The sequence below is a fragment of the Bactrocera dorsalis genome, chromosome 3 (genome assembly GCF_023373825.1).
Source record: "Bactrocera dorsalis isolate Fly_Bdor chromosome 3, ASM2337382v1, whole genome shotgun sequence".
Lineage (NCBI taxonomy): Eukaryota > Metazoa > Arthropoda > Insecta > Diptera > Tephritidae > Bactrocera > Bactrocera dorsalis.
Window position 1 is genome coordinate 80,492,499 of NC_064305.1, and position 25,928 is coordinate 80,518,426.

General features: G+C 37.0%; 2 protein-coding genes across 5 annotated transcripts in view; both read left to right on the top strand.

Annotated features, from left to right (window-relative positions):
* LOC105230025 (protein sax-3) overlaps window positions 1-25,928 on the top strand; it is a 363,063-nt gene that overhangs the window by 280,534 nt on the left and 56,601 nt on the right. For all 4 annotated transcript variants that reach the window (XM_049452774.1, XM_049452773.1, XM_049452772.1 and 1 more), the window contains exons 5-7: window positions 14,384-14,502; window positions 16,781-16,964; window positions 24,914-25,183. In XM_049452774.1, coding sequence (XP_049308731.1) covers window positions 14,384-14,502; window positions 16,781-16,964; window positions 24,914-25,183 — 573 coding nt within the window. The remainder of the gene's footprint in view (window positions 1-14,383; window positions 14,503-16,780; window positions 16,965-24,913; window positions 25,184-25,928) is intronic.
* LOC105229981 (apolipoprotein D) overlaps window positions 1-25,928 on the top strand; it is a 527,418-nt gene that overhangs the window by 114,400 nt on the left and 387,090 nt on the right. The gene's annotated exons all lie outside the window — the stretch shown is intronic.

Consider the following 25,928-nt stretch of genomic DNA (forward strand, 5'->3'; position numbering starts at 1 on the left):
ATATTTGAGGAGATCACTTAAACCAAAAATCTTTTTTTTCACCGTTTTAATTTTTCGAGTTTTCCTCTCGAAATACCATCACTGGCGATAGTTACGATATCTAAATCTAAGTCCAAAAATCACTCTATAAGCCAACAAGTTTTAGGATTTTAGCAAAATATTTTCTAATCCACTGAAATTAAATTATAAAATCTTAAGTCCCGAAATATATTTTTCGGGATCCCGAAAATTCGTGATTGGGTGTAAATTTTTTTAATTTTTTTGAAGAATAATTTTCTAAAAACACATGATATAATGGTATTTAGTAATTTAAATAATTTTCGGGAACCCGAAAATTCGGGATTGGGTTTAACATATTTTAACTTCTCTGAAGCTAATTTTCTAAAAACACATAGTTCAGTGATATTTAGTAATTTAAATAATTTTCGGGATCCCGAAAATTCGGGATTGGGTTTAATATTCTTTGTATCCTTCTGAAAAATAAGGTTCTAAAATCCAGAGTATAGAGCCATTTTTGGAATTTGAATTTCAGTTAAAGCTACAGGAAGTAGCTTCCAAGCGTCAAACACTTGTCAAATGCAACACCGAGAAGATTTTGAGAAACAATATATAGAGTTATAGAACTATATAATGACTCTCGAAGTTAAGTCTTCTTTTTGAACTCTTTAAGAAATAATTTATTATTCTGTATCTTGTTCATAACAGAGAATCAACCTTTTCACCTACACTCCTTCTATGAATCTCTGGGGCTACTAATTTCTCTTCCAAATCCAAGAGCTATTATGCTATTTTTTTCTCTATTATCTCAACTACACAGCGAAGTGTAAACATTATTCCTTGACTTTGCAACGAAAACCCTCATGGCTATAGTCACTTCACTGCTTACCATACTCCTTCGTTACCTATCGAACCTCTCGTCGTTCTGATTATTCAGATATGTATACATATATATTAAAGGGTCTCCGACCTTACTTTCTGGGCCTAGCAAACTTTTTGGCCTTCTTAATATACTCTGCTCAGGATATAATTATAGGTTTAACACACTAATTTAACGGTATAGGAGCAAGCGCGGCCTCTCAATAAGGAGCAAATTCTTTCTGGCAGTTTATATACGCGCAAGTTCGTTTCCTTGCAGTACCCGAAAGAATTGGTTGTCTTTTTTTCACTTAAATAGGTTTCAAATCTAAGAAAACAGAACATCAAAAAGCATAAAACTGACATCTGGTATTTTTTAACGATTTTTTTTACTATCGAAAGCATTTATTGCTTCATGTTGTCTACCAACTCCCACTGTTTCACAATTCAGCACCTTTTCATACAACTTTCTTTCGCATAAACTAAGAAGCGTTGAATATTTCCCTGTGCTTTTGAGTAAATGAAATTAAACTTTAACGCAGACAAAGGCGAACAACACTTAGAAGGCAGCCGGAAGCTATACAATAAGGACAGACCATTGTCCTTTATTATTATGGAATGCTTTTCGAGGCAACAAAATATTTGCAGCATCAAATCAGCCATTGTAAAATAATTAGACACGCTATGATCGCCGTTGCCATGGAAGCCTCTAATCAGCTTTATAGCAACAATGGCGCTGGCTTGTCTGTCAAAGCACAATCAATCTACCTATTGTGCTGTAGAATTTATGGCGAATTTATGCCTCGATTTATTAGCCTATTTAATGGGCATATTCCTATGAGAACAAAGCGCTGATAAATGACTGTTGGCATTCTGGTTTAAGTGCGCTACAAACATATTTGCATAATTGAATAGACGAGACCATTCTAAGAGCTCCTTTGGATTGTCTAGAAAAGGTGCTGGTAATGCCGCTCATTTTAATAAGATTCCATTGAGGCAATTCACCTTTTGTGGCGTAGTAAATTTCGATATCTCTTAATGGTCCGAAGATAGAAGTATGAATTATATGGAATTTTGGAGTTAGAAAGATTAAAAAAATTTATTTCTGGTACAAAAGTAATGGAAATATTAAATTTCTCCTAAAAGACCACTACAAAATAAGTAAGCCAATAATTTCTCTACACCTTAAGGCTAAGCACATAGTGAACCACGGAAGTTAGTAATGACAATGTCGAAAAAAGCTCGACAAAATTTATGCATAAGCTTCATACGAATTGCTGAATGTCCACACATATAAATATTTTTTAAACAGTTTTTATGTTGTAGTTGTTGTAAAATATCACTTTTCCGACCCTTGAATTATTTCTATATTTATGTAGCTCCATGTTACTTTCCAGTTTTTTTTTCTTTTATAGCATGTTTACTTAACAATTTTTAACACTTCAAACTTAACATTGATTCTACGATTTTATAGCCTTGCTCTTCTGGGTACCCTTCTTCATATTTGAACCCCAGCTCTGCTCTGGTTTTTACTACCTTCTCACACTCGTCATTTTATTACAATGTAAAATGTGCTGCTTCAATGCTTAAGTAAATAAAAAATAAAAATTTTCCAGAATTTATTGCGTACAATTGACGCCAAATGCCATTAAGTATTGTCTACTTTTAGGCGCTCAAACCAAATCAGCTTATTTCCATGTCACCACTTAAATGCAGACAATATAGTTGAGTGTGCTGACTTTTACGTACTTTGTAGCATGACTGAAAAGTCTTGAAAATTTTTTTCTAAGCGTCAGACTGTCAATATAGGCTTGATGAAAAATTCCGCTTCCACCAACTTGTTGTTGTCTACATGCAAATAAGATACCTTTAAAATTTTCCAGTCTTATTGCGCTTTTCGTTGAAATTTTGGCCTTTATGCCTTCCTTACAATTGCTTGAGGCATACTTTTAGGCGCATTGCAGGCATAGGTAGTAAATATAGCTCATTTATACATATGCAAACATACAAAAAGATAATAAATTTAACAACCGGCAATTAAATTTATACTTTTGTTTATTTTTATAACGGTATATTTGTTTGCATGTATGTGTGCGTGGCTTTGTTACTCGCCTCTTTTCTTTAAATTTACTTCTTATTGTAACAACACCGTGTGCCGTCGCTATAAAATGGGGTCATTAAAAAATGTGAAAAGAAATGCCTGGTCAAGCCAGCGCCGAAACAAACACATATACATACACATGTACATATGTATGTATTTTGACCATTCTCCGCCGGAAGGTGTTTGGGTGGGTGGGCATTAGCGATTTAAATTTTGTTTCGTGCTGCAGATTTTTTATAGCGCCAACTCGTGTTGCACATACTAGCACATAAACGTTTATTTATTACAACGACTGCGAATAAAAACAACAACAACAACAGCTAGTAAGAAATGTACAAGGCATACAAATCGTGTTTAACTTTTAACTTTTAATGCCATCTTGCATAAATCTTCATTTTACTCCACAAAAACACACACAATTACAACAACAGCTAAGCGCTGAGATCTTGTGTGGCACATTGCTTGCCATTTTAAATGCCTACCATTTTATTAGAACATAAAACGGGCACTAACATAAAGCAGCTACTCCACTTCCACACTCTCTCTCTTTCTCTCTTGGAATTGCTAGTTAAATTGGATTGTTTTGTGCGTGTGTTTGCATGCCGTTGTACAGTGGCTGTTGTGGCGCACTGTTAGTTTGTTCAGGTAGCATATAAAAATCAGCAGGTGTATCCAATTACCAAATTTATACTCGCATAAATTTGAGCACCTTAATTTGTTCGCTATTGTTGAGAGTTTTCAAATGAATTTTAAGTTTCGTACGAATTTTGATATCAAAGCGTTTTAATGGTTAACGCTTGTATGCTAATTTTTTCGCAGACTAGTTACAAGTGGGAAGTTTTAGTACGCGGTTGTGTAATTAGGGGGACTTGCTTAGGTAAAATTTAATTCATTTTTGTATTGAACAAGGTGTTTGCGACATAAAAATGCGGATTTTGTGAATGGAAAGCAAACACTCTAGTTCGCTCTAACGGATTTGAAAGGAAAATGAGATAGAAAAGCATATCATGAGGCTTAGAAAGTACGATTTGACAAGAATTTATTTAACAGAGATAAGCCACCGATTCATTCTTCTTCTTCTTTACTGGCGTAGACACCGCTTACGCGATTATAGCCGAGTTAATAACCGCGCGCCAGTCGTTTCTTCTTTTCGCAACGTGGCGCCAATTGGATATTCCAAGCGAGGCCAGGTCCTTCTCCACTTGGTCCTTCCAACGGAGTGGAGGTCTTCCTCTTCCTCTGCTTCCCGCGGCGGGTACTGCGTCGAATACTTTCAGAGCTGGAGTGTTTTCGTCCATCCGGACAACATGACCTAGCCAGCGTAGCCGCTATCTTTTAATTCGCTGAACTATGTCAACGTCGTCGTATATCTCGTACAGCGATATTCGCCGTGGCCAACTCGCAAAGGACCATAAATCTTTCGCAGGACTTTTCTCTCGAAAACTCGCAACGTCGACTCATCGGTTGTTGTCATCGTCCAAGCCTCTGCACCATATAGCAGGACGGGAATTATGAGCGACTTATAGAGTTTGGTTTTTGTTCGTCGAGAGAGGACTTTCAAAAGGGGGGTCTCTCATCCAAGGCTGTTGGTAGTTTTTCATTGGGGGTGTTTTTTTTTACGTGGCGGGTCCCAAACCCAGCGCACAACCCTATGCAGGGGATGTTTCGCCTTCTCACTTTAGCTCGCCTTCAAACGGATGTTCTTAGGCTACCCAGAGGATACTTGGTCAAAGACCGGAAGTCGTGAGCTGCTTGAGTCATATGTAAAAGAATCGTTTCTGGCCACTCACTTGCGTGAACTTCTACACATGACTCCATCCACCGATTCATTGTTGCAGCTTAATATAAACGAAAAGGCTGAGGTTGTAGATAAGCTAATTCTGAAAAAAAAAATTAGAAGTTTTTAAGGAAGAATTTTTGAGATTTGATGCATACTTATGTATATACATTTTTGATCAATAATAAAGCATATCTTTAGGCTTGGGAAATAGGAAATGTATAAACTACAGAAATAAGCCTCCAATTTTTTCTTCATCAATGCCATTTAGAGTTTTTAGTTGGTTTAATGGAATTAATTCTGAAAATAATTATTAAATAAAATTAACAATGAAATTTTAACAACTGTAGCATACTTTTAGGCTTATGATTTTTTTTAATGATTGATGAAATTTATATTTACAATTATAATAACAGTCATCTGAGGGGCTTAGGGTGTATTCGTTCTTGCTTTCTTAAACCTCGTTTACTTTCAAAAGTAAAATTTAGAACTTTTTATAATAGCGACATCTGTAAAGTCTGACGGAAATAATTTAATATTTTGTTGAATGATTTATGACATGGATTTATGGATTTATTATACCAGAGCAATTTAACCTAAATTAAAATTGCTTACGTCTTTAAGTGGTATCCTTGAGTATAACAAACTAGCTATAGCGAAGTAAATGGAAACATCTTTCATAAATGCTAAATGGGATATACTTCAAAGAAAACGTTGCCTACAACTAGGCGAAATGTTAAACGAACTATTTGAAATTAATCCAAGTCATACACCATATTCGGTTCTCAACCAAAATATAATATTTGATAGAAAATGTTCGATAATTTACAGGGTATACAAAATATTATACATATTAATGTTTCGACGGGTTTTCTCACATTTTTTATATACAAAAACAATATGGGATTCTACAAAATTTTCAAAATAATCCCACACCAGTATAATATTGTATTTGGAGCGACAGTTGGTATGAGATTACGGTAGATTATGTATGCCTTGGGACTTAGAATGATAATATGGTAGGTCCTATATTCTCACTTCTAGTCTACTTGCACCAAATATACTCACGATTCCTCCAAGTTCTCTTGCACTAAGATTATTATACAATAACAACAACTGAGGTGTCGATAACGGCTTCACTGAGCTAAAACAGCATTAGCTCCATTATCATTATTGGCACTATCAGTGATGGTTTCGACACCATAGCCAAGAGGCATCAATGGTGACGACGGCGGCAGTTGAGAGAATAATAAACAAGAAACGAACAAGCAATAGACAGACATCTATCAACGTATGCTTACATACTGTATATACATATGTACATACATACAATATAACATTTCTATACATTACATGAGTGGAAAAGTGTGAGCATGTTGCCATCGTTGAGTTAAAATGACGCGTAGTCCATGTTTAAGTTCAGACAAATATATTTATATTATACGATTACAAGAGGCAAAGGGTGTTCAGCAGCCTCACTTCATATTTATATAAGTTTGAGGGCTTACAACAAAGCATCTGACAGCTGAGATAACTCTCAGCGCGAACTTGACAAAGATACGCAAACACATATGTACATACCTACAGAAGAAAGCACAGAAAGCTTGACAAACATTTGCAAATATCAGCGGTACAAGCCAATACATATAAAAGTATTTTCCATACAATAAATATGCAACTCACCATAAAACAGAACGAAGCACACTGCCAGCCAATGCAAGTGTCAAGTAAACAGATACACACAAACAAGCCAAACAACAGCACAAATTTTAGACGCTTTCCTTCAACTTTGTGTGTGATTTGCATTAACTCCGTCATCAAGCATCTTCCGCTGCCACTTTTACAATGCAAATCAAGCACACACATGTGGCTACATAGTATGCGTATGTTTGCACCTTTCTATTTGTATTTGCCACAAACAGTTTGTGCGTATTTACTTTGTGCCATCATGCAGCCGCAGGCGTTCAGGCGTTGGGGCACTCAACGCCAGCCGACCAGCATGAGAGCGAACAAATGAATTAATAATAAATGCGACACAATGAAAGAAGAGCCAATTAGCTATGCATGTGTGTGTTAGTGTGTCTATGTGTGGGTTTGTTTGCTTAAACCAGACATTTTCAATTCAATTAGTTACGCGTCTCACCTTTGTATTACTCTCCTTCGGCTCTAACTCTTCCTGCTCCAGCAAACTCCACGCACTTGCAGCTACCTTGCGCACTTGCCTCACCCTTTATACGCGCTTAGGTAGCACCTTCAAAGCCAATCCGCTTTACACTCTGCGCTGCAGCGGCATCACGCATGTTGCAAATATTTTTGTATGCTAATTATGGCATAATTAAATGCATACACCGCCAGCTAAACTGCAATGCAAACAAGCGCGCGCGCAAACACAATCACACATTAATAGCAAGTGGATTATAGTTCACACTCACACACATATAGCGCACTCATACACACTCACGCCCCATACAAACTCACGCACTCGTACGCGCCAGCGCTAATTTGCCAAACACATGTCGCCGCCCACGCTTTCGGCGCTCAACCCACGAATTTCCGCAATTAGATTGAGTCGCTTTGAGAATTTAATCCTTTCGTTTCTTTTAATTGCGTGCCTTAGTATGTGTAAGTGCACGTTAGTGTGTGTAAGTGGCCGTTAGTGTGTGTGAGTTCGCGCTCTATTGCCGTTAGCGCTCAGCTGGTAGAGGAGTAGTAGTTTCAGTTGCCTACACTTAGGCGTAGCCACAGCACGCATCGCTTCTCACGTGACGCTAATTTAATATTTTAATTAGCAACTTAATGTGAGCGCCACAAAGCGCGCACACACACACCTACGCAATTACAAGCAAGAATGTGCAACAGTGTGTCGCATGAAATGAACAGTTGTTCGGAAAAATGGTGGAAAAAGCATTTGTTTTACATGAAACGCTTTGGAGTCCTTTGCATGAATGTGCCACTTTTATGTGTGTTGCAATTATCATTGCCCTGTGGCTTAAACGCGCTGGTGTCCTTGATTGCTGTGCGCGTTAGGCATTCTTGAGCGCTTCGCCTAGCAATTATCATTTTATTTTTATCTGTAACATACACCGCTGATATCGTTTTCGCTGCTTTGCATTCTATGCCTTGTTGAGTTACTGATTTTAATTAGCCAAAACCATTTTTCTTATTAATTTTATGCCTGAAAGTTTGCTTCTTCTAAGTCTCAACGACAAGCAGGTGTAATATCAGCTGTCTCTAATGATTCCGGTTAGATCTGAATAGGTATTTTTAGGAAGCTTTCCAATTCGGTGTAATAACTCGCTACGTACCCACCCATATAGAAATACTCATCTTTTTTTTTTAACTGAGCCTGTCGAGCTTCTCTTAAGGTGAATTTTTTACCACCATTGGATCAGGTGATAATCACTTGATGCCAAGCTCATACTAATTATAAGTTGGATACTTAAGACTCTCCCATCCAAGCTCAGCGTCTGTCGATTCACTATCGATGTGTGTCGTTTGACATTATTCTGATGGAGCACAATTCTTATTCCATTGGCCAAAAGCTGGGCACTTACGAACGATTGCTTCTTTTAGATGGTCCAAATGCTGATAGCACAGATTCGAGTTAAAGGTTTTCTTAAGAATGCAGCTCATGGTAGATGAATCCTTCCGATTCCATCAAGGATATAGCAAAACCTTCTTGGATTGGCCACATTTAGCGTCCACTTTTTATCACCAGCAAACATTCGCATCAGAAATGAATCAAGTTTGTTGCAATTGAGTAGCTACGATTTCCACAAGACAAGACAACTCTTGCTAAGTGTGAGTTAGCTTTCTCTAGAAAAACGTTGGAAATTATGAAATAGATAGTATATTGGGTATTATATAGGTAAGGATAGATAAATAGGCTGATTACTCGTGAGGCCACCAATAACTGTCCGTTGTGATGCCCAGAACTCTTAGATGTGGATGAAAAAGCCTGCCGCATATCGACAAAGCGCTTTGATCCTTCCACAAATTTATTGAGGCGACTTACATCTTTTCCAGCCAGTTAAGGTTCGTTACTAGTAAGGCAACCGAGGTGTTACAGCCCTAGTCTGGCGAAAGCTGGACAGTAGAGGAGAAGGTATCTAGATGTTTCTACATCATCTTCCTCAGCTTCTGTATATGTTGAACTGAACTGAATTAAGCTTTGTCAAACGTTTATTGTTACAGCTGTAAGGAAGAAGTTGAGGTGGAAGCATCAACCAGCCGCTTTCTCCTTCATTGACCAGCTTTTATAAGGTAGTTATATCTCCGGCGAATCAGATTTGTTAGGAGCTGCCTTAACAGCTTTAGCACTGTTAAGTATTTAGATATCACAAGGGGTATAAGCTAACCTAACTTATATCTGTACTTTGCGCCTCATACTTGGAGAGTATTCTTGATGTGTTTACAAACCAATTTTTTCCGAGTAAAAAGTGGAAATCTATTTTTGACCACCCTAATATATATAGTATACAAGGTGCTTAACTGCATAACTTGTGTTCACAGAAATTTTCTCAATTTCATGAAAGTCAAGTCTCCGAACCGACGAAAACGAAAAACTCCTAAACTTACTATAAAAACTTCCAGAAGGGGCTTTATACAAGGTGTGTTACGTAGTAAACAGGTCTTAAAAAAAACAGAACAAATGATTTTTTCGGCAAAATCTATTTATTTTATTAAAAATAGTCTCCTTCTGCTTCAATACAGCTTTTTACATGGTCCAAAGGCATGTCAAACGAATGTTTTAGCTCGTTGGTCGGAGAGCATACCAGTCGACATATAGATGGCGCCACCAGGGGGCGCTAGATTCAAAAAGTCCAGTTCGCTTTGGAAGGCATCTTATATATATATTATACATATATAATCCTATAGTTTTCATTAAATGGAAATAATATATTTTGTTTCAAAGAAGCTTTTCATAGAAAAAAATTTTTTGTCGGCTAAGCCTTTACTATCGGCTTTTAAGGCATTTAAATGAGAGAGACTCAAAGGAAATTGAATTTTTTTATGACACATATACCAAATACAAATAAAATGAATATATTTTGTTTAGAAAATATGCAATATAGGCTTTAAGACCGATCTAATGAATTCAAATATCCTTTATCTGCATGCTGCGCAAAATCTATTTGTGCTCAGTGATTTATTTGCCATACAATTTTTGTATTTTGGCAAATAATAGTGGCACTGCAGCACAATTAAAGTCGTTAAAATTTCAATATATTCACTATATTTATTTGTATAGGCCATTTATAGTATACATTAACACCATTTTCCATTGAACTGTTCAATGGCTGCGCACACTCAGCACCGCTGCAGCGAATCTGGCAACTTGACAGCGCGAAAATTTATGCCTGACACTTGCTGGCGTTGCATAAACAATAAGCGGCAAAGGAAAAGTGTCACAAAAAATATATTTAAAATATTTATAGCGCAAGACAATGGGCAAATCGCGGAGACAAAGCGAATAATGAAATGGCAACACACACACACACACATAAACAATTAAACGCTTGTGTGTAGGTGCAATAAAGCGGCCAAAAATGGTGCAAAAATCGGATCGGAGTGAAAATCTCAAAAAACCAAATGGAAAATAAATTTGAATCAAAAGTGGAGCAAAAAGCGCAGATAAAATTAAATTGTTTTGCTGCGAATTGAATTGAATTGCCATTCAAGGAAAATTTATGAAGCAGGAAGCAAATAATTGAATATGAAATAAATATGGAAAATTAGTGACAAAAAAATCGTTGAAAAGCATTAAAGTGTTAGAGCAAATACGACAAAAACTGTTGCACAAACACACTACTGTCACAAAAGGCAACGAAGGTCGCACAAGCTGTGGTTAGCTTGAAGGCCAGCATGGCGGCAGCGATTACCGCGCTCACAGCACCTCACGCCACATGCCACTTTCAGCTGAAAAAGGTGTCGCGCTTGTCTGCGGTTGATTCCGTGCGCTTTGTCTGCGCCACTTTTGCCACGCTTGCGCCAAACTTATGCAGCGCCATGCATTACCGTTGGGATTTCGAAAGCGCTGGCTCATTCGCTTATGTGGCAAGAAAAACTAGGTATGGAAAAAATAAGTACAGTTAAAGTGTTCGAAAATGCTGGGCGCAAAAATTGGGTGGGTGTATCACAACTAGCTGTAAATTAAATAAAGTGGCGACAACTTTGATTTATAGCCGCAACGCGTCGCCGCCTGCGAGTCGACACCAATCAACTGCAAGTCAATTGCAAGTCAAGCCGAGTCAAGTCGCATGCATTTGCAACACCAAATGAATTGAATTGAATTGAATTTCATTTATAATTGCACGGGTGATTAGAAGCAAAATGACAGCAGCATGTCAGAAAGTGTTGCAGTGATTTCGAGTTGGTTGAAAGTGAAAAAAGACAGGAAAAATGTTAATTTCGGTTGCAACGAAGCTATAATACCCTACATGACATGGAACATTTTTTTCGGATTTTGCACCGTTGCTTTTCTTGGAGATATCTCATTAATGACATAAAGTTTCCATAAAAGAACTTGATTTTGGTCGTTCAGTTTGTATGGCAGCTATATGCGATAGTGAACCGATCTGAAAGGTTTTTTCGGAGATTATACTGCTGTCTTAAAAAATAATCTATTTCAAATTTCGTGAAGATATCTCGTGAAATATAAAAGTCTTCCATACAAGAACACGATTTTGATCGAGCAGTTTGTATGACAGCTATATGTTTTAGTGGTTCGATCTATAAAATTTCTGGGGAGATTTTAGCTTTGCTTTGGGCAATAATCTGTGTGAAATTTTCTGAAGATATCTCGGCAGGTAAAAAAAAATTCCTTACAAAGACATGACTTTGATCGTTCAGTTTGTATGACAACTATATGCTATAGCGGTCCAATATCGGTGATACCGACAAAAGAGCGGTTTTTTGGGGAGAAAAAAACGTGTACAAAATTTCTGATCGATATCTCAAAAACCGAGGGACTAAGTTCGAGGCAGCCAAACTGATATGACTAAATCGACAAACTCAATATACCCTGTTCAGGGTATACAAATAAAATCATATTCAAAAATATATTTTGCATATCGCTGATTAAAGTGAATGCTGTCATTTTGTCACCGCGCTCATTTAAATAAATGTTTACGCTTGCGGCGACATAAATTGCCGCAATATGTTGCACAATTAAGTATAAAGCGTGCATGCCACAAGCAAAGTCATACAAAAAAGATGTCTATAAGCAAATATAACGAAGCAGACAAATAATTAAACAAGTAATATACATAAAACTCAGAGATTATACTGCACTTGTGATTAACAGTTCCCGCAGTAGACTGCGCAATACGCCGTTGCACGTTCACTTGCGAACGGAAATGCATTGGCTAACCATGCAACTTAGCTTTCAATTAAAATCACATAAATTCATTGACAATACTTGTGTTATTCAAGCAGTTAGTGAGTGCGACTTGATTAGCAGCTTAAGCAGTAGGCGCGTCTATGCGCATGCGCAGCGCATGACACAATTTCTTCACTACACAGCGGCTTGTGGCTTCGCCTATGAGGTTGATTCGACGATTGCTCAAGTTGTTGCCGCATAAAAATCTATTTAAACAACGCTTAAGCCGGTCACACACCCACACAGAGACGCTGGTGATCACATTAATTGCTGCCCTAATGGAATTTCGTCATAAAATTACGATTATTATTATAACTTGTACGCCATACACCATTAATATGTTATGTTTGGAAGATAGTGTGTGAAATAATTGCGTGAAGAGGATGTCTTTATGTATTTCTATATATTTTACTTATGTATACATATGTAGTTATATATAGTTTGTTGTGGGTTTGGATGTTGAAAATCACTTTTCTGAGCGTCACTTAAAAGCATTTTGATAAGTGGCCATTTTAATTGTTATTTTATTTTAATAAAATCGTCAAAATAAATTGAGAATATATTGTATATTGAAAACCTGAAACTGGCAACGGAACGTCGCACTCACTAAGCTAGTTTGTGTTAGCTGGCACTTTATTGTGTTCCATTTGCCTTTGGAACTTCGCTTTTCTACATTTTACTATTAAACCTTTTATCTCCGCCTTTAAATGTCAATATATCTCAAAGTTCGATCTTCTTGATAATTGCTTAAGGGTCTTTCCAAGCGAATGTGGATAAATTTATGTTGGAAGTACTGTTCCGGAGCTCAATCTGTTGTTGTTGTAACGGATACCTAATCCCCGTTAGGATGGTAAGGTTTACATAAGTTGCCATTGAAGTCATCCAAAGGTAGACCCAGGAAACGAGCTATTTCGATTGTCGGACCATAGGAAGATGGGTGTCAGATATGTAGGGTTCGAAGCTCATTTTCTTTCAGATTGACCACGAATGTCGACTCTAACATTGAAAACGCTGACTCTATGCCCGAGCCTAATATGGGGACGTATCGACCCCTTATCTTCGATATCGAGGCATCGGGCACCCAATGGTCCCAACTAATTTCCAGGAAATTGCAAACTGATGTGCTTGCTAGATCAGATAATTTTGTCTCACTAGCTGTAGAATGGAAACGTGTAAAATGCACACTGACTTCTTGCGGAACCTATCTACGGTTGGTTGGGCCGCCACTCAACTCGTCAAGCGCTGATCAGATGCTACCAACTGTGTAATTGTAAGGTGCTTCTGATTCGGGGTAAGCCACAAAAGATCTGAAGATCTTCTCGCCCTCAGCAAGGTTCAACTTTTAATAGTTATGAGACTATAGTTATGACTAGACACTGACCGAAAGTTATTTATGAAATATCGATTTAAAATTCCTCCGGAGGCTTAAGTAAACTGCTTTGAAGACGATGTAATAGAATCATCGCAACACTTCTTTTTCGTATGTCCCACCTCTACCAAATCAAGACTAAAATAAATATGTCGAACCTAATAGCAGAAAAAATATAAAGTAACTAAACCGATTTGTGATAGGTTCAAGGCGCTTTGTCGAGAATTAATATCCAAATACAGAAGTTTGTATCTGGCTTCAGGAAGAGTTGTTCACAGCTGTCTAAGTGTGATTCCCTGCCATCTTGAGGAGTGAGCCACCTAGCTTAACCAATTTAAATTAAAATATCCGGATAATTCATTTCACTATTGAGGCTTCTTCAGTCTCGGAGGTAATTGGAAATCTCTATTTGTCATACTTGTTCGATACCAAAACATTCCTCTTCATTCAAACTAATTTCATTCCGGCCTTCCATTTAATTTCATTCACTTCCATTCATATGCTACATGCCTTTCGTTCCAATCTACTGGATTTCGCTTCCGTTGACTTTGTTCAGTTCTTCACAATCAAATTGATTGATCCTTAGGTCTCATTATTTTTCAAATGCGTTCCATAGCTCTCATTTATATCTAGTTCTTTGACCTTACTAGGTTTCATTATTTTTAAATTTCGTTTCGGTTCCACTCGTTGCTCTAAAATTTACGCTCGTTTTGTTTCAGTCTAGACCGTTCCATATAATTTCACTCCACCGCTTCAAGTTTAACTTAATCTCTTGCGTACTTGGAAGATCAGTATATTTAAACCAGTGCTATGTATCATATTGTTCCCTCATGTATTTATGAAATATTTCTAAAGTATATCTTCAATCATTCCTGATGTCGTTTTCTTTTTCCATTTCAGTTCTGCGCGATGATTTTCGCTCACAACCGAAGGACACACGTGTGGCTAAAGGCGAAACGGCTTTACTGGAATGTGGTCCACCGAAAGGCACGCCCGAACCGGCGCTAATATGGGTGAAGGTGAGTACCAAGAATTGTAAAAGTATATAAAAATTTCATATGAAGCTAAAAGTATATATATTTGCTTGGAGACATGCAAGCACTACCAAAAATTATTATTCGATGACACACATATCCAACCAAAATATGTCATCATAAAGCAAAACTAGACCAAGAAATGCAAGAGAAGCGCCCATAAAATTCCAGACCTCAACTCTGCGCACTGCCGCCTTATGATTGCTTGTTGCATCAAAAAGTCGGTTACTACTCAGTGCTCTAGGTACGAAGTTGGTGCAACGTCGCTGCTGACATGCCTGCATAATGCATGAGACAGCGCTGTGGCAAATGTTGCAAGTGAAAATTTACATGCTTTTTCATTTTGATTTTTCCCTTCGCATAAGAAAAATCATAAATAAATAAAAATGGTGTTAGAGTGCATTTGCCCAGCAGGTTGTCAGCTGGCAGTGTTTCCCGCACACACACACACACATATACATAAACACAAATTGGTGCATTTATGCGAGTATGCATATATACTGCTCACTTATGTTGGTACAGTCCGACTTACAGTTATGCAAATATGTTTGTATATATATGCAATTTGTGTTTGTGTGTGTGCGTAATCACAAATGTTGCCGAATTTATTTGCACAAATGGAAAAGCGGTGAATTTTTTATGCGCCCGGCTGTCAGAAAGCGAAATGTGTGTGCATAAATTCGCTTTGAAAGCGATATGCCAGCGCAGGCGACAAGCTGAAGGAGCAGGAGGTGCAAGTAAAGACGCACGGTGGCAACGAAGGTGTTTTGTCGTATTTGTCAAGTGAAAATGTAAATAAAATTCGCTGAAGTGTGGAAAAATTGAGTGTTTGTAATAAATATGTTGTGAATATTTATATTTACATGGCTATGCACATATATAAAGCGTACATATATACACATTAATGTAGGTGGTTGTATAAGTACATGTGTACATTTGAAATATATACATACAAGTCAAATTAAAGCTTAATTTTGAGAGGTATGAATTACTCAGTAGACATTTCCTGCATTAATCTGTATGATACTCACGCAACATGTTGCTACAGAGTATAAATTTTTGGTTCGCCTAACGAATGTTAGTAACACCCAAAACAAATCGAAATAAAATTGCAGTTAAATAAAGAGTGATCCATTTCGAGATGCCCTACTTTGTTAAAGAAAAAACACAGAAACTTCAAATTTAATGGAGAATGTTTATTATCATTGCCCGCATAGACTTTACACTTTACATATCCACACAGGTAAAAATCTGACTGTGATATCACAAGATCTTGGTGGGCAATCGACCGGCCTAAAACGTGAAATTATCTGCTCAAAGTGTTCTCTCAATAAATCCATTGATTGATTCAACTAAAGCGCCTTGTTTGAAACCAAATGTCGCCGAGATCACGAACTTCAATTTCAGCCATCAAATAATCGGTTATCACGCTAGACGGTTACGCTCTCACCGGCATAATTTTGGACGAAATATGAACCAATGATTCCACCTGCTCATAAACCACTCCAAACCGTTATTTTTTATAGTTGAAACGGCAGCTCTTGAATCTCTTCAGGTTGCTCCTCGACCCAAACAGGGCCATATTTTTTTTTACATACCTATTAATCCAGAAATAGATCTCATTGCTGATCAAAATTTCGTTTAACAACGTCGGATCTTCTTGGAACTCCTCAAGGGCCCATAGAACGAATCGATGTCGCTTGGGAAGCTCGAGCGTGTTGTTTTGTATGCTTTCAATTTAAGATCTCGACGTAAAATGCGCCAAGTTATTCCATACGTCAGTCAGAGCTGGTGCGAATGGTGCTCTCAGCTACGGTTGCTATATCTTTTTCACTTCATGCTGGACGTGGTCTACTTTTGACCGAATGTTATTCAATACGAAATGCAGGGTCTCAAGATTGGTGATGATGTTGCGAATACTACGCCCAGTAGGACAATTATGTTGACTATGAGTTGAGCAAAGGGCTCGAAACCCACTCTTTACACAAAGATTTATTAATGTTTTTCAGGCGTAAGTCATTCCGTGATGGGATGCCAAACAATACTGAACTAAAATAACATTGATTGCTTGACACGACTCGTGCATAAACTGTCAAAAAAAGGATTCCCGCAATAAGTTACTCTAATTAAGCATATACATACATAGATATAATATACTTATAATTAAATATACTTATATATTGCTATATTCCATAAAACAAATTTTTTAAACCTTTGAAGTCAAACTAATTTGTTCTCTTGTCTCTTTCTCCATACTTTTTAGGACGGCGTACCGTTGGATGATTTAAAAATGAAATCTTATGGACCCACCTCACGTATACGCGTCGTCGATGGCGGCAATTTATTGATCAGCAACGTGGAGCCCATCGATGAGGGCAACTACAAGTGCATCGCGCAGAATTTGGTCGGCACTCGCGAGTCCAGTTATGCTAAATTAATTGTACAAGGTGAGTTTGGCAAAAAGTTTGCAAACAATAGACACTAATTTACCACACACAACAATAACAAAGACAAAACGTGCAGCAAAACATCAACAACAACAATAAAAGCAGCGCTCAGTCACGTGCACCAAACAAAAATAGAAACAAAAAACAAACTTTGCCGCAAGTTGCTTCGCCTTATCCGAAATTATTTAATTTTCTTATATGCATATTTATAGTGTCTCGTGTTGTTTTTGTTGTGCTTAACTTTTGGTTTATTGCCGGTTTACCTGCTTATTTAATTTTGTCTGCTTTTGGTTTTCGATTTTCCTCCAACTTGCATCCTTTCGGTTTCTTTATGCACACGAAACGTGTTTATCGATTTTATTATTATTATTTGTGTGTATTTTTGTTCTTGTTGTATCTTTTACTTTGTTGTTTTTTGTTGTATTTTTTGCTTTTGCTTGTGAGGATGCTTTCAACCAAATTCAATTTGAATATTCAAGCGTTTTTGCTGTCTCGTTGTCTGAGCAAAAGGTTTCTCATGTTGCCGATAAGGTGTTGATTTTACTTAGATAACTGTTATAAGTGGTCATGAATGGAAGTACCGTTGGCTGTACGCTTGTGTGTGTGTGTTTGTATATTGAAATGCATATCTGTAAATTGAATTGAAATGTGCGTGGACACAGTGACATGTTAGCATGGCGAGATAAAAATGGAATTCTCACTTATTTTCGTATTTTTTTTAAGGAACATACACAGATGTGGATATATTCTCAGTTTAATGGAATAAATAATTACATATGTATCTATATATATAAAGTATATATTTGAGTATTGCTTAATCGTGTTCTGGTGTTTTGTGGCGTTTATCTCACTGGGTCAGAGTTTACATGAAACACTTTATTGAGAATTACGTAATATATAATCGTAAGCAAATCAAAATATTTCAGCGCAGTGTGTCTCATAGAAAGAAATAAGGAAAAACTTTTAAAAGCCACCGTTGATGGACATCCCACAACTCTGACCTCAGGATACCAGACCAGACCACTAGAATATCCTTCAAGTTGAGCTCATTGCCATTAAGGTATACCGTTCCAATTTACAACTTCCTTCAGAGATATGTGTATTAAATTCTATAGTGGAGCGGTCATTATGGCTCTGAGTTCGCTGATTATGCAGTCAAGCATCTTCCTTATTAAACATGTTTGGATGGCTGGTCCTCGGCAAAATACCAAAAAATGCAAAATCGATGAACTTGTGAGTGAAGACACTCTTCCCCAATTTCATACGATTGATTTCATCCGAGTGAAGGCTAGTCAGTACTCTATTGACAGCTTGCGCTGCAACGCTGGATCTTGGAACCTCTCTTGAGCTCTGTAAGCGCTGGTAAGCAAACAGAACTTGTGTGATTATTAGATTCTTCTAGTATACATGCATTGTAAAAGATCCAATAAACTATTTGCTCTTAGGAAAACCAATCTGGCAGCAATTGTGGATGTTTCGACTGGTGCCCAAAGTTTCCACTAATATTGCTTACTTAATACAATAAATATTGAATGATTTATGAAAGATCAACTCGCCGTAAGCGCTGAGAAACGATCCAACAATCGATTGGGCCAGGTATATCTCGAACAATTATTCGAAAATTCGGCTGGAAGTACCATTTTTATTTAACAAGCGTTAACAGCCGTAATTATTTTAAAGAATATCATAACTTTTTTTCAATGCAAAAAGTACAATGGCATAACATACGCAACAGAATAAGCTTTTAAAGTGAAAGCTCTTATTGAAAAAAATTTTCTCTCCGAATAGAATGACAGTGCAGTTATGCGAGACGATTAATTTCAACTTTCTAAAAAAATATTTTATTATCTTTTTTTTTTTACATAATTCAAACCGTAACAGTCGCTCTCAAATGAATTATCGAAAAACGATAAATGATCCATAAAATCCTGCCTTCATTCAGCGCCGCCATTTCGCTTCACTTAAAACTACAAAGAAAATAATATTTTCACAATTTAGACTAATCTCGGCTCTGCACTCTCGAGCAAATGCATTTCGCAAACAACAACAAAAATAATAGCACTCACTACTTCCAGCCCTTCGCTTTGCTATACTGCAAATCGAACGAACGAAAAAAAAGGAAAAAAAAAGAACTTTTATTGAACGAATTTGCTATTAGCATAAATTTTCTAGAGAAGCTGCTGTTGCACTTAGTGGCCATTCACCGCACATTGGCGCAGTAAATAAATAAATACGGTAAGTCGGGCAGCGGCAGCCAACTTAAGGCAACAGGAACGGCGCAACAATAAAAAGTAATGACTACAATGACAAAGAGAAAGAGAAAAGGAAGAGCAAAACAGGAAAAAAAGAAAAGCTCACGGTAAAAATCGAAGTCAAATGGAAATGGGAATGTGCATGTGACCGAAATATCGGAGATGCGCTGCTTGGGTGCCTGCCATTGTTGTTGTTGTAGGGATTTTCGCACAGCGAGCAGCCAGCAGAGCTCACACAGCGGGTTGCGGAGCAAATGTAGCCAGAGCCTGTGAATTTTCGAAAGCACTGCAAAGTGAAAAACAACTGGAGTAAAAGTGAATGCGAAATATTGCATAAAAAATAGGAAAAATAAAACAATGATCATAAAAGAAAAGCGCAAAAATCGCGTATCAAAGCGAAGACACTCATAAAATCTGCACAATTGCATAAGCGAGCTGAGCGCAACATTAAATGCACTCCATTTGCGCAAACAGATTCGGCGAAGGTCCGAGGAGAGGGTCAGTGTGCGGCTGTGGGGCAAATCTGCACACCTATGCACGTCTGTATGTATGTATGTGGCGTAGCCAAGTAAGTCAGCGCAAGTGCATAAGCTTAATGTGTTGGAAAACGTTTGGAAATTCACAATTTGACATACAATTTGATGTTGATTTCCAAATCTTTTCGCAGTCGTCAAACGCAGTCACGCGGAAATGTGAGTAAAGGCAGCTTTGCTGCAATGAAAGTATGCGAATCTGAATATGCTTTCGGAATGTAAATTTAATGTACAAATTTGTGTAATATAAGCAACGCTTTGATGTCTGCTGCTGCTAGAAAATGTTGTGATATTTATTTTTAATAAAAAAAAATTATATAAGATTTTTAAGTACAGAATTTTTTTATCTCTTAAAAGAGTCTCATTCACAGCTAAGAAATTATGTATATTACTATTTTAACGTAAAATTTCGCGTGAAAAACCCATTCGTCGAAATACTTAGTTTTTTATTTGATTTGGTATGACTATCAGTGATATTTGAACCAAATTGTTTTTTGAAAATTTTGTCAGGAGTATATTTTTGTTTCTGAAAATTAAATTAATTAGATATTTTTATTAAATAATTGAATTTTCACAGATACCATATTAGCACTTCTCTAGTTGAAATTCTGATAAAAGCCAGACTGCACGTCTTAACCAACCGCTTTAGTGCTGTACTTGTGTTTATAAAATAATAAGTAAATGCTTTGGTATAAATGTGAATTTTAAGCTTTGTGTTCTTCCACGAAAAGTTCATAATATTTTTTTATGCGATTCCTTTGACTCCAATGCAGTAGAGTGCAATGCTGCCGACAAAATCATTCAGTTCAAACAATGCATTAAAGCATTATGCCCTTCCTGTTTACTTTTTTATTATGATACATGTCGTGTGAAAGCGCTTTTATATTCATTTTTAAAGCTCATTGATTCCAGCGTAATCACAAGCAAATAAACAGTTATTTGTAAACAAAAGTATGGACCCGCATACCCTCTCTCATATAAGTAAATACACATGTGCGCAAGTTCACACACACGCCCCACCGATACTCCAACACCTTGTTGTTGTAGTTGTTGTTTTTGTTGCTGCGAGACCACTTTATTTACTTAATCGATTTTTTTCCTATAAACGAAATCATATTCATATCACTTTGTGTACAATTTGACGTGTGTTGATAGCGGCCTCACCAGCCAAGAGGCAACAGAGTGTTCTATATACATATATAATTATTTATCTGATCTCACAACTGAGCATTTCATTCAATATATTTATGCTTTGCTGCAGTGAAAAGACACCATAATATTCATAAGCGCACACTTAAGTGGTTCGCCCAGCGTGGGTAGCATTTGTGGCGTCAACGGCAGACCTCCCTACCATATACTGCATACACATGTAACACACATTCATACGAACCATACTGGCTTCACCCTCAAACTGTTTCACTTCCGTTGCTAACGCTTTCATTTCTCTATCACATTACGTGCATTTTAATTATTGTTATTGTTGTTATTGTTCACGCTGTTGTCTGCGATCGCTTGGGCAACGCAGCTTGAGTGGCGCCTACAAGCGCTTCGCTTCAATTGTTCGAAAAGCACCTGAAGGGATGTGTGTGAATGTCTCTGTTTGTGTGTGTGGGTGCGCTTGTCACTAACGCCAGTAGGGGGCCACCAATTATTTACATATGCAGGCACTTATGTTACATATAGTACATATGTATGCTTGTGAATATGCGTTTGTGTGTGCTCGGCGCGCGAATGTGCAATAAAAAGGTTAATTTAATGCCTTGAGAGGCGAATAAATGACATTTGTGCTTTGCGCCGTTTCTATTTTAAGGGTTGTGTGTGTACTTCTAATGCAATGCTAATGAACCCGATTGGCTTATCAGTTGTGTAATAAAGTTTTATCTATTCAAATAGAGGCAGTTAATTGGGGCGAGCGGTTGCTACTGGTTTTCAATGAGTTTTAATGATACTTTAGTACTGCAACAATTAACGGCTTTTTTGGTACTACATATTTGAAGTATTATAATTATGAATATATATTTGATAGTATGAGTAGTATACTTTAAAGAGACTAATACTAATATGACCAAAAAAATTAAAGGCTTCGTTCATAATTTTAAAATTCATACATACATATATTGTTGTTCAAAATCTTTGTCGTCCCCCTCAAAGTAATCTCCAAATCTTTGAAACAGTTGTTAAAGTCAATTTCCGGAATAATGCGCGGAGCGATTGACATTCCATGTTTTCAGTTGACTCAGAACGGTTTTCTTGGAGCTTGCCGAATAGCCAGTAGTCACATGCAGATAAATCAGTTGACTACGGTGGTTGTGCCCCTATATTGGTTGAAAATTTTGCGAACTCACTAAGAATCAAAGCAATATGCCACGCTGCATTATCGTAGTACGAAAATCAACAGCGGTCGGTCCATACTTCCGGCCTCCTTTTACGAATAGCATCGCGCAAACGACGCATAACACTCGAATAGTATTCCTTGTTGACTGTTTGGCCGGTCGAAAGGAATTCGGAGTGCACTGCACTTCGATAATCGAGAAAAACTGTCAACATAACCTTGTTTTTTCGACCTGCTTTGTGGTGGTTTTTTCGCCAACGGCTCACCTTGGCCATGATATTCGGCCCATTGAACGTCTGTTCCTGAGTCATAAGCATAGATCCAAGATTCATCGGCAGTAATAATACGTTCATGGAAATGAAAATTGAAGTACCTAGTCATGCGCAATGCTAATTTCATCATTTCCGTCCAGTTGTCGAAAATATTGTTAAAATAATGGAAATTGGCGAGCTCGGCCCACATGGAAGCACTTGTTTGATTGCTATGAAGATAAATTAAATACAGCTGAATATGAAAAGCAACTCGATATATGGTTACCAGACGAGTTCTCTCTTATTAATTGAATTACCATTTTGCTCCTTTGCTTAGTGACAGAAAAATAGATAAATATGTACTTTTTTAAAGCGGACAATTATTGGTGATGAAAAGTACATCAATTACGAACCCGCCAGCGATAACAGTTGCAGTCGAATCTCGGTGATTCCGTGAAAATGGTGGCCAAGCCAGGAATTGGCAGGGAATTATTTACTATGAACTGCTCTCCTTTAGACACACTCTTAATTCGGATCTGCACTCTCAGCAATTGGTATGAGGAAAGTAATCGCCCAGAAGCCGCTAGCTTTGAAGGAAGGGATTTGGAATTGGTCGAGCTATACACATGAATAGTGAGACGCCAGAACCTTCGGGAGCTTAATTGGGACTCTTTTACATACACATTATAATGCGGATCTGACACTAAGTGATTAGTATCTGCCTCCGTCTATGACGAAGGATTCTACTGGTGATTGTTTCTTTGAAATTACCTTCAAAACGGCAATCAAGAATCTTTGATTATTTGGTGTAGTGAAAACATAGCTCTGTGATATGATTAAAAAAAAATTAATTATAAATATAATAAAATTAGCGAAAACTTCGGCTATGTATGAATCGTTATCAGTGTCATCAATGCTCCAAAATGTTTATGTATTATTTCATCCAAAAAAGACCTTCACTTTGGAGTGATTAAAATTTTAATTACTCTTACATCAATAGCAGTCAATAGTCTAACAATAAAACCGACATAAATAATTTTTATAAAATATGTAGTTTTATGAAGAAAAACACTTGTAATTAAAGAAATAAAAACTAAATCCGTTTTATATATTTTGGTTTTTAATTAGTTTGTATTTGGTTTAGAGCTTTCTTTATTCGATTTTTTCTACTTTCTGTGTGCTCTATGATGCAAAACTGTATAAAAATTAAAGGATATGAAAATAAGTTTCCGATAATATATATATTTTTTTTTTAATAAATTTACATTTTATTAAGAGAAAAAAGACCTTTTGTACTTAAAAATTTTTTTTTTTTGAATTTTTTATGTTGCATCACGAGTTTAGTTACTACCAGCTAAATATCTGTTTATATGATCATCAACACATACATACATTCATACGTGTATTTGTGCTTCTAAAAATTATCACTAAAAGCGTAAAATAGCAAAAACTGTAATTTCGCTCGGTAACGGTAGTAATTAATTACTTTTACCGCCACTAAAAAAAACTCGAACAACAGTGATAAAAACGTAAAATGCACTAGTTATTTGTATATATGTATGTTTGTGTATGTAGTGGCATGTGAAAAGTTTCATGAGTGGACAAAAAGAACTGCTGTAAACTTTATCTCATTCACAACGAGTGTCTCCCATAAGAGAGAGCACATTAAAAGCTCTTTAAAATAGTTGACCTGTTAGTTTAGTGGCGTTTTTTTCACAGCTGCACACAAACATGCTGCAATGTGAGAACACTTTTTCTTGCAACACCAAACTTTTCATTGCGTGCTAAAGCAAAAATAAAATAGAAATAAACGAGAGTATAAAAATAGAAGTCAAAATAAGAGTAAATTAAAGCATGAGTAGCAAATTGGAAGCGAGTTGTTTAGTCAACACCAGAAGAAACAAGAAAAATCTACGAAAAAGTCCAACAACAACAGGAGCACAAGTGGCGCTTTGTGAAAAATAGTTAAGATTTTTTCTCATTAACCCGGAGAAGTACCGCTCTTTTATGAACTTAAGTACCAGTACTTAGCAGGACAACAGGAATTACCGTTAGCGCCGAGAGTGACCAGCAGTTGGCGGCGCTGCTGCTGCTTTGCCATTTAATGTGTGTGTGAGAGTGTGCGCGATACTTTAAAGAAACTTAAAACTATTATTGGAAAAGTTTTGCCGGCTGCAGCCTGATTTCTGGCATGGGTGCCCGAGTGACAAAAGCAGCGGTTTCTCGCAGACTTATCCACTTGCAGAAATCTCCATTAACTTTTGCGCTGCGCCACTTTGCTTAGACCGGAAGTGCTATGTAATTGCTATTTATGAGTAACGGTACTTACGCATACAAAGCTCGGTACATTGCATAGTTGTCGCTTTAATTGAAAACTTTATTAATTTCGCTGGAGTATTGCTGCCACTACATACATACTTCCATAGACAATCAACCCTTTTAATGTGAACTTTATATATTTTAGTAGAACTGCATTTTATCTGATGCTCTCGAGCTCATAATTTTTCAATTGCGCGCACTTGTCGCTTTTTAATACGATTTCAAATAATTTCCAACTCTCTTTCTTCCCTCTCGCCCACAGTCAAACCGTACTTCATGAAGGAGCCGCAAGATCTCACCGCACTCTCCGGCCAAACGGTGCAGTTTCATTGTCTCGTCGGCGGCGATCCACCACCGAAAATACTATGGAAGAAGGAGGAGGGCAACATACCGGTGGCACGAGCGCGCATACAACACGACGACAAAAGTTTGGAAATCACCAACATTTCGCCAGCCGATGAGGGCACCTACGTGTGTGAGGCGCACAATAGTGTCGGTCAAATAAGTGCACGCGCCTCGCTGACAGTACACGGTAAGTATTCGGAAATACTCCATAGTATATGTATATATGTATGTGGGTGCTTAGAGAGCGCAAATTTTCTAAATTTTGGTATTAATTGTGTGCGCGGGTACAACGTGCAGTGAGCCGCTGGCATAACTGGTCTAGTGGTTTTCAGTAAGTATGGTAAAATGGGCGCGTAACTTTTCTAATTAACGGTTTTTGTATGAACTGGTGGAGTTCTTGATTTTAATGTGAAATTAGTAGAAAATGAAAATTAGAACTAGAATTTGCTATAAAAAAAATAAATTAATATAATAATAAAATCTAGTAAAATTATTTGAAAAGTATATTTTAACATCTGATCAAATTTGACCCGGACTCGTCCACACAACAGTCCATAAAAACAATTAATGTGACATTTTATATAAATAAATATTTCTAATAAATAACAACATTTTAAAGTTTAACAAATATAATTTACCATATGATCAAATTTGACCCGGACTGGTCCTTACAATAGCCCATAAAGCAAAATTAATGTGAAATTTTAGATAAATAAATTGTTCTAATAAAATATTTTGACAATTTTACTATGTGATCAAATTTGACCCGGACCGAGTCGTAGTTTCGGTGAGTGTACTTCATCGCGTACACAAGTCCATTCAACTTTGTTAATGACGATAACAACGAAGAAGTTCAAGAAACAGTGAAGAACAATCTCTAGATATCTAATGGATCGAATTAAAATAAAATATTTTGGTTAATGTTTTGGGCT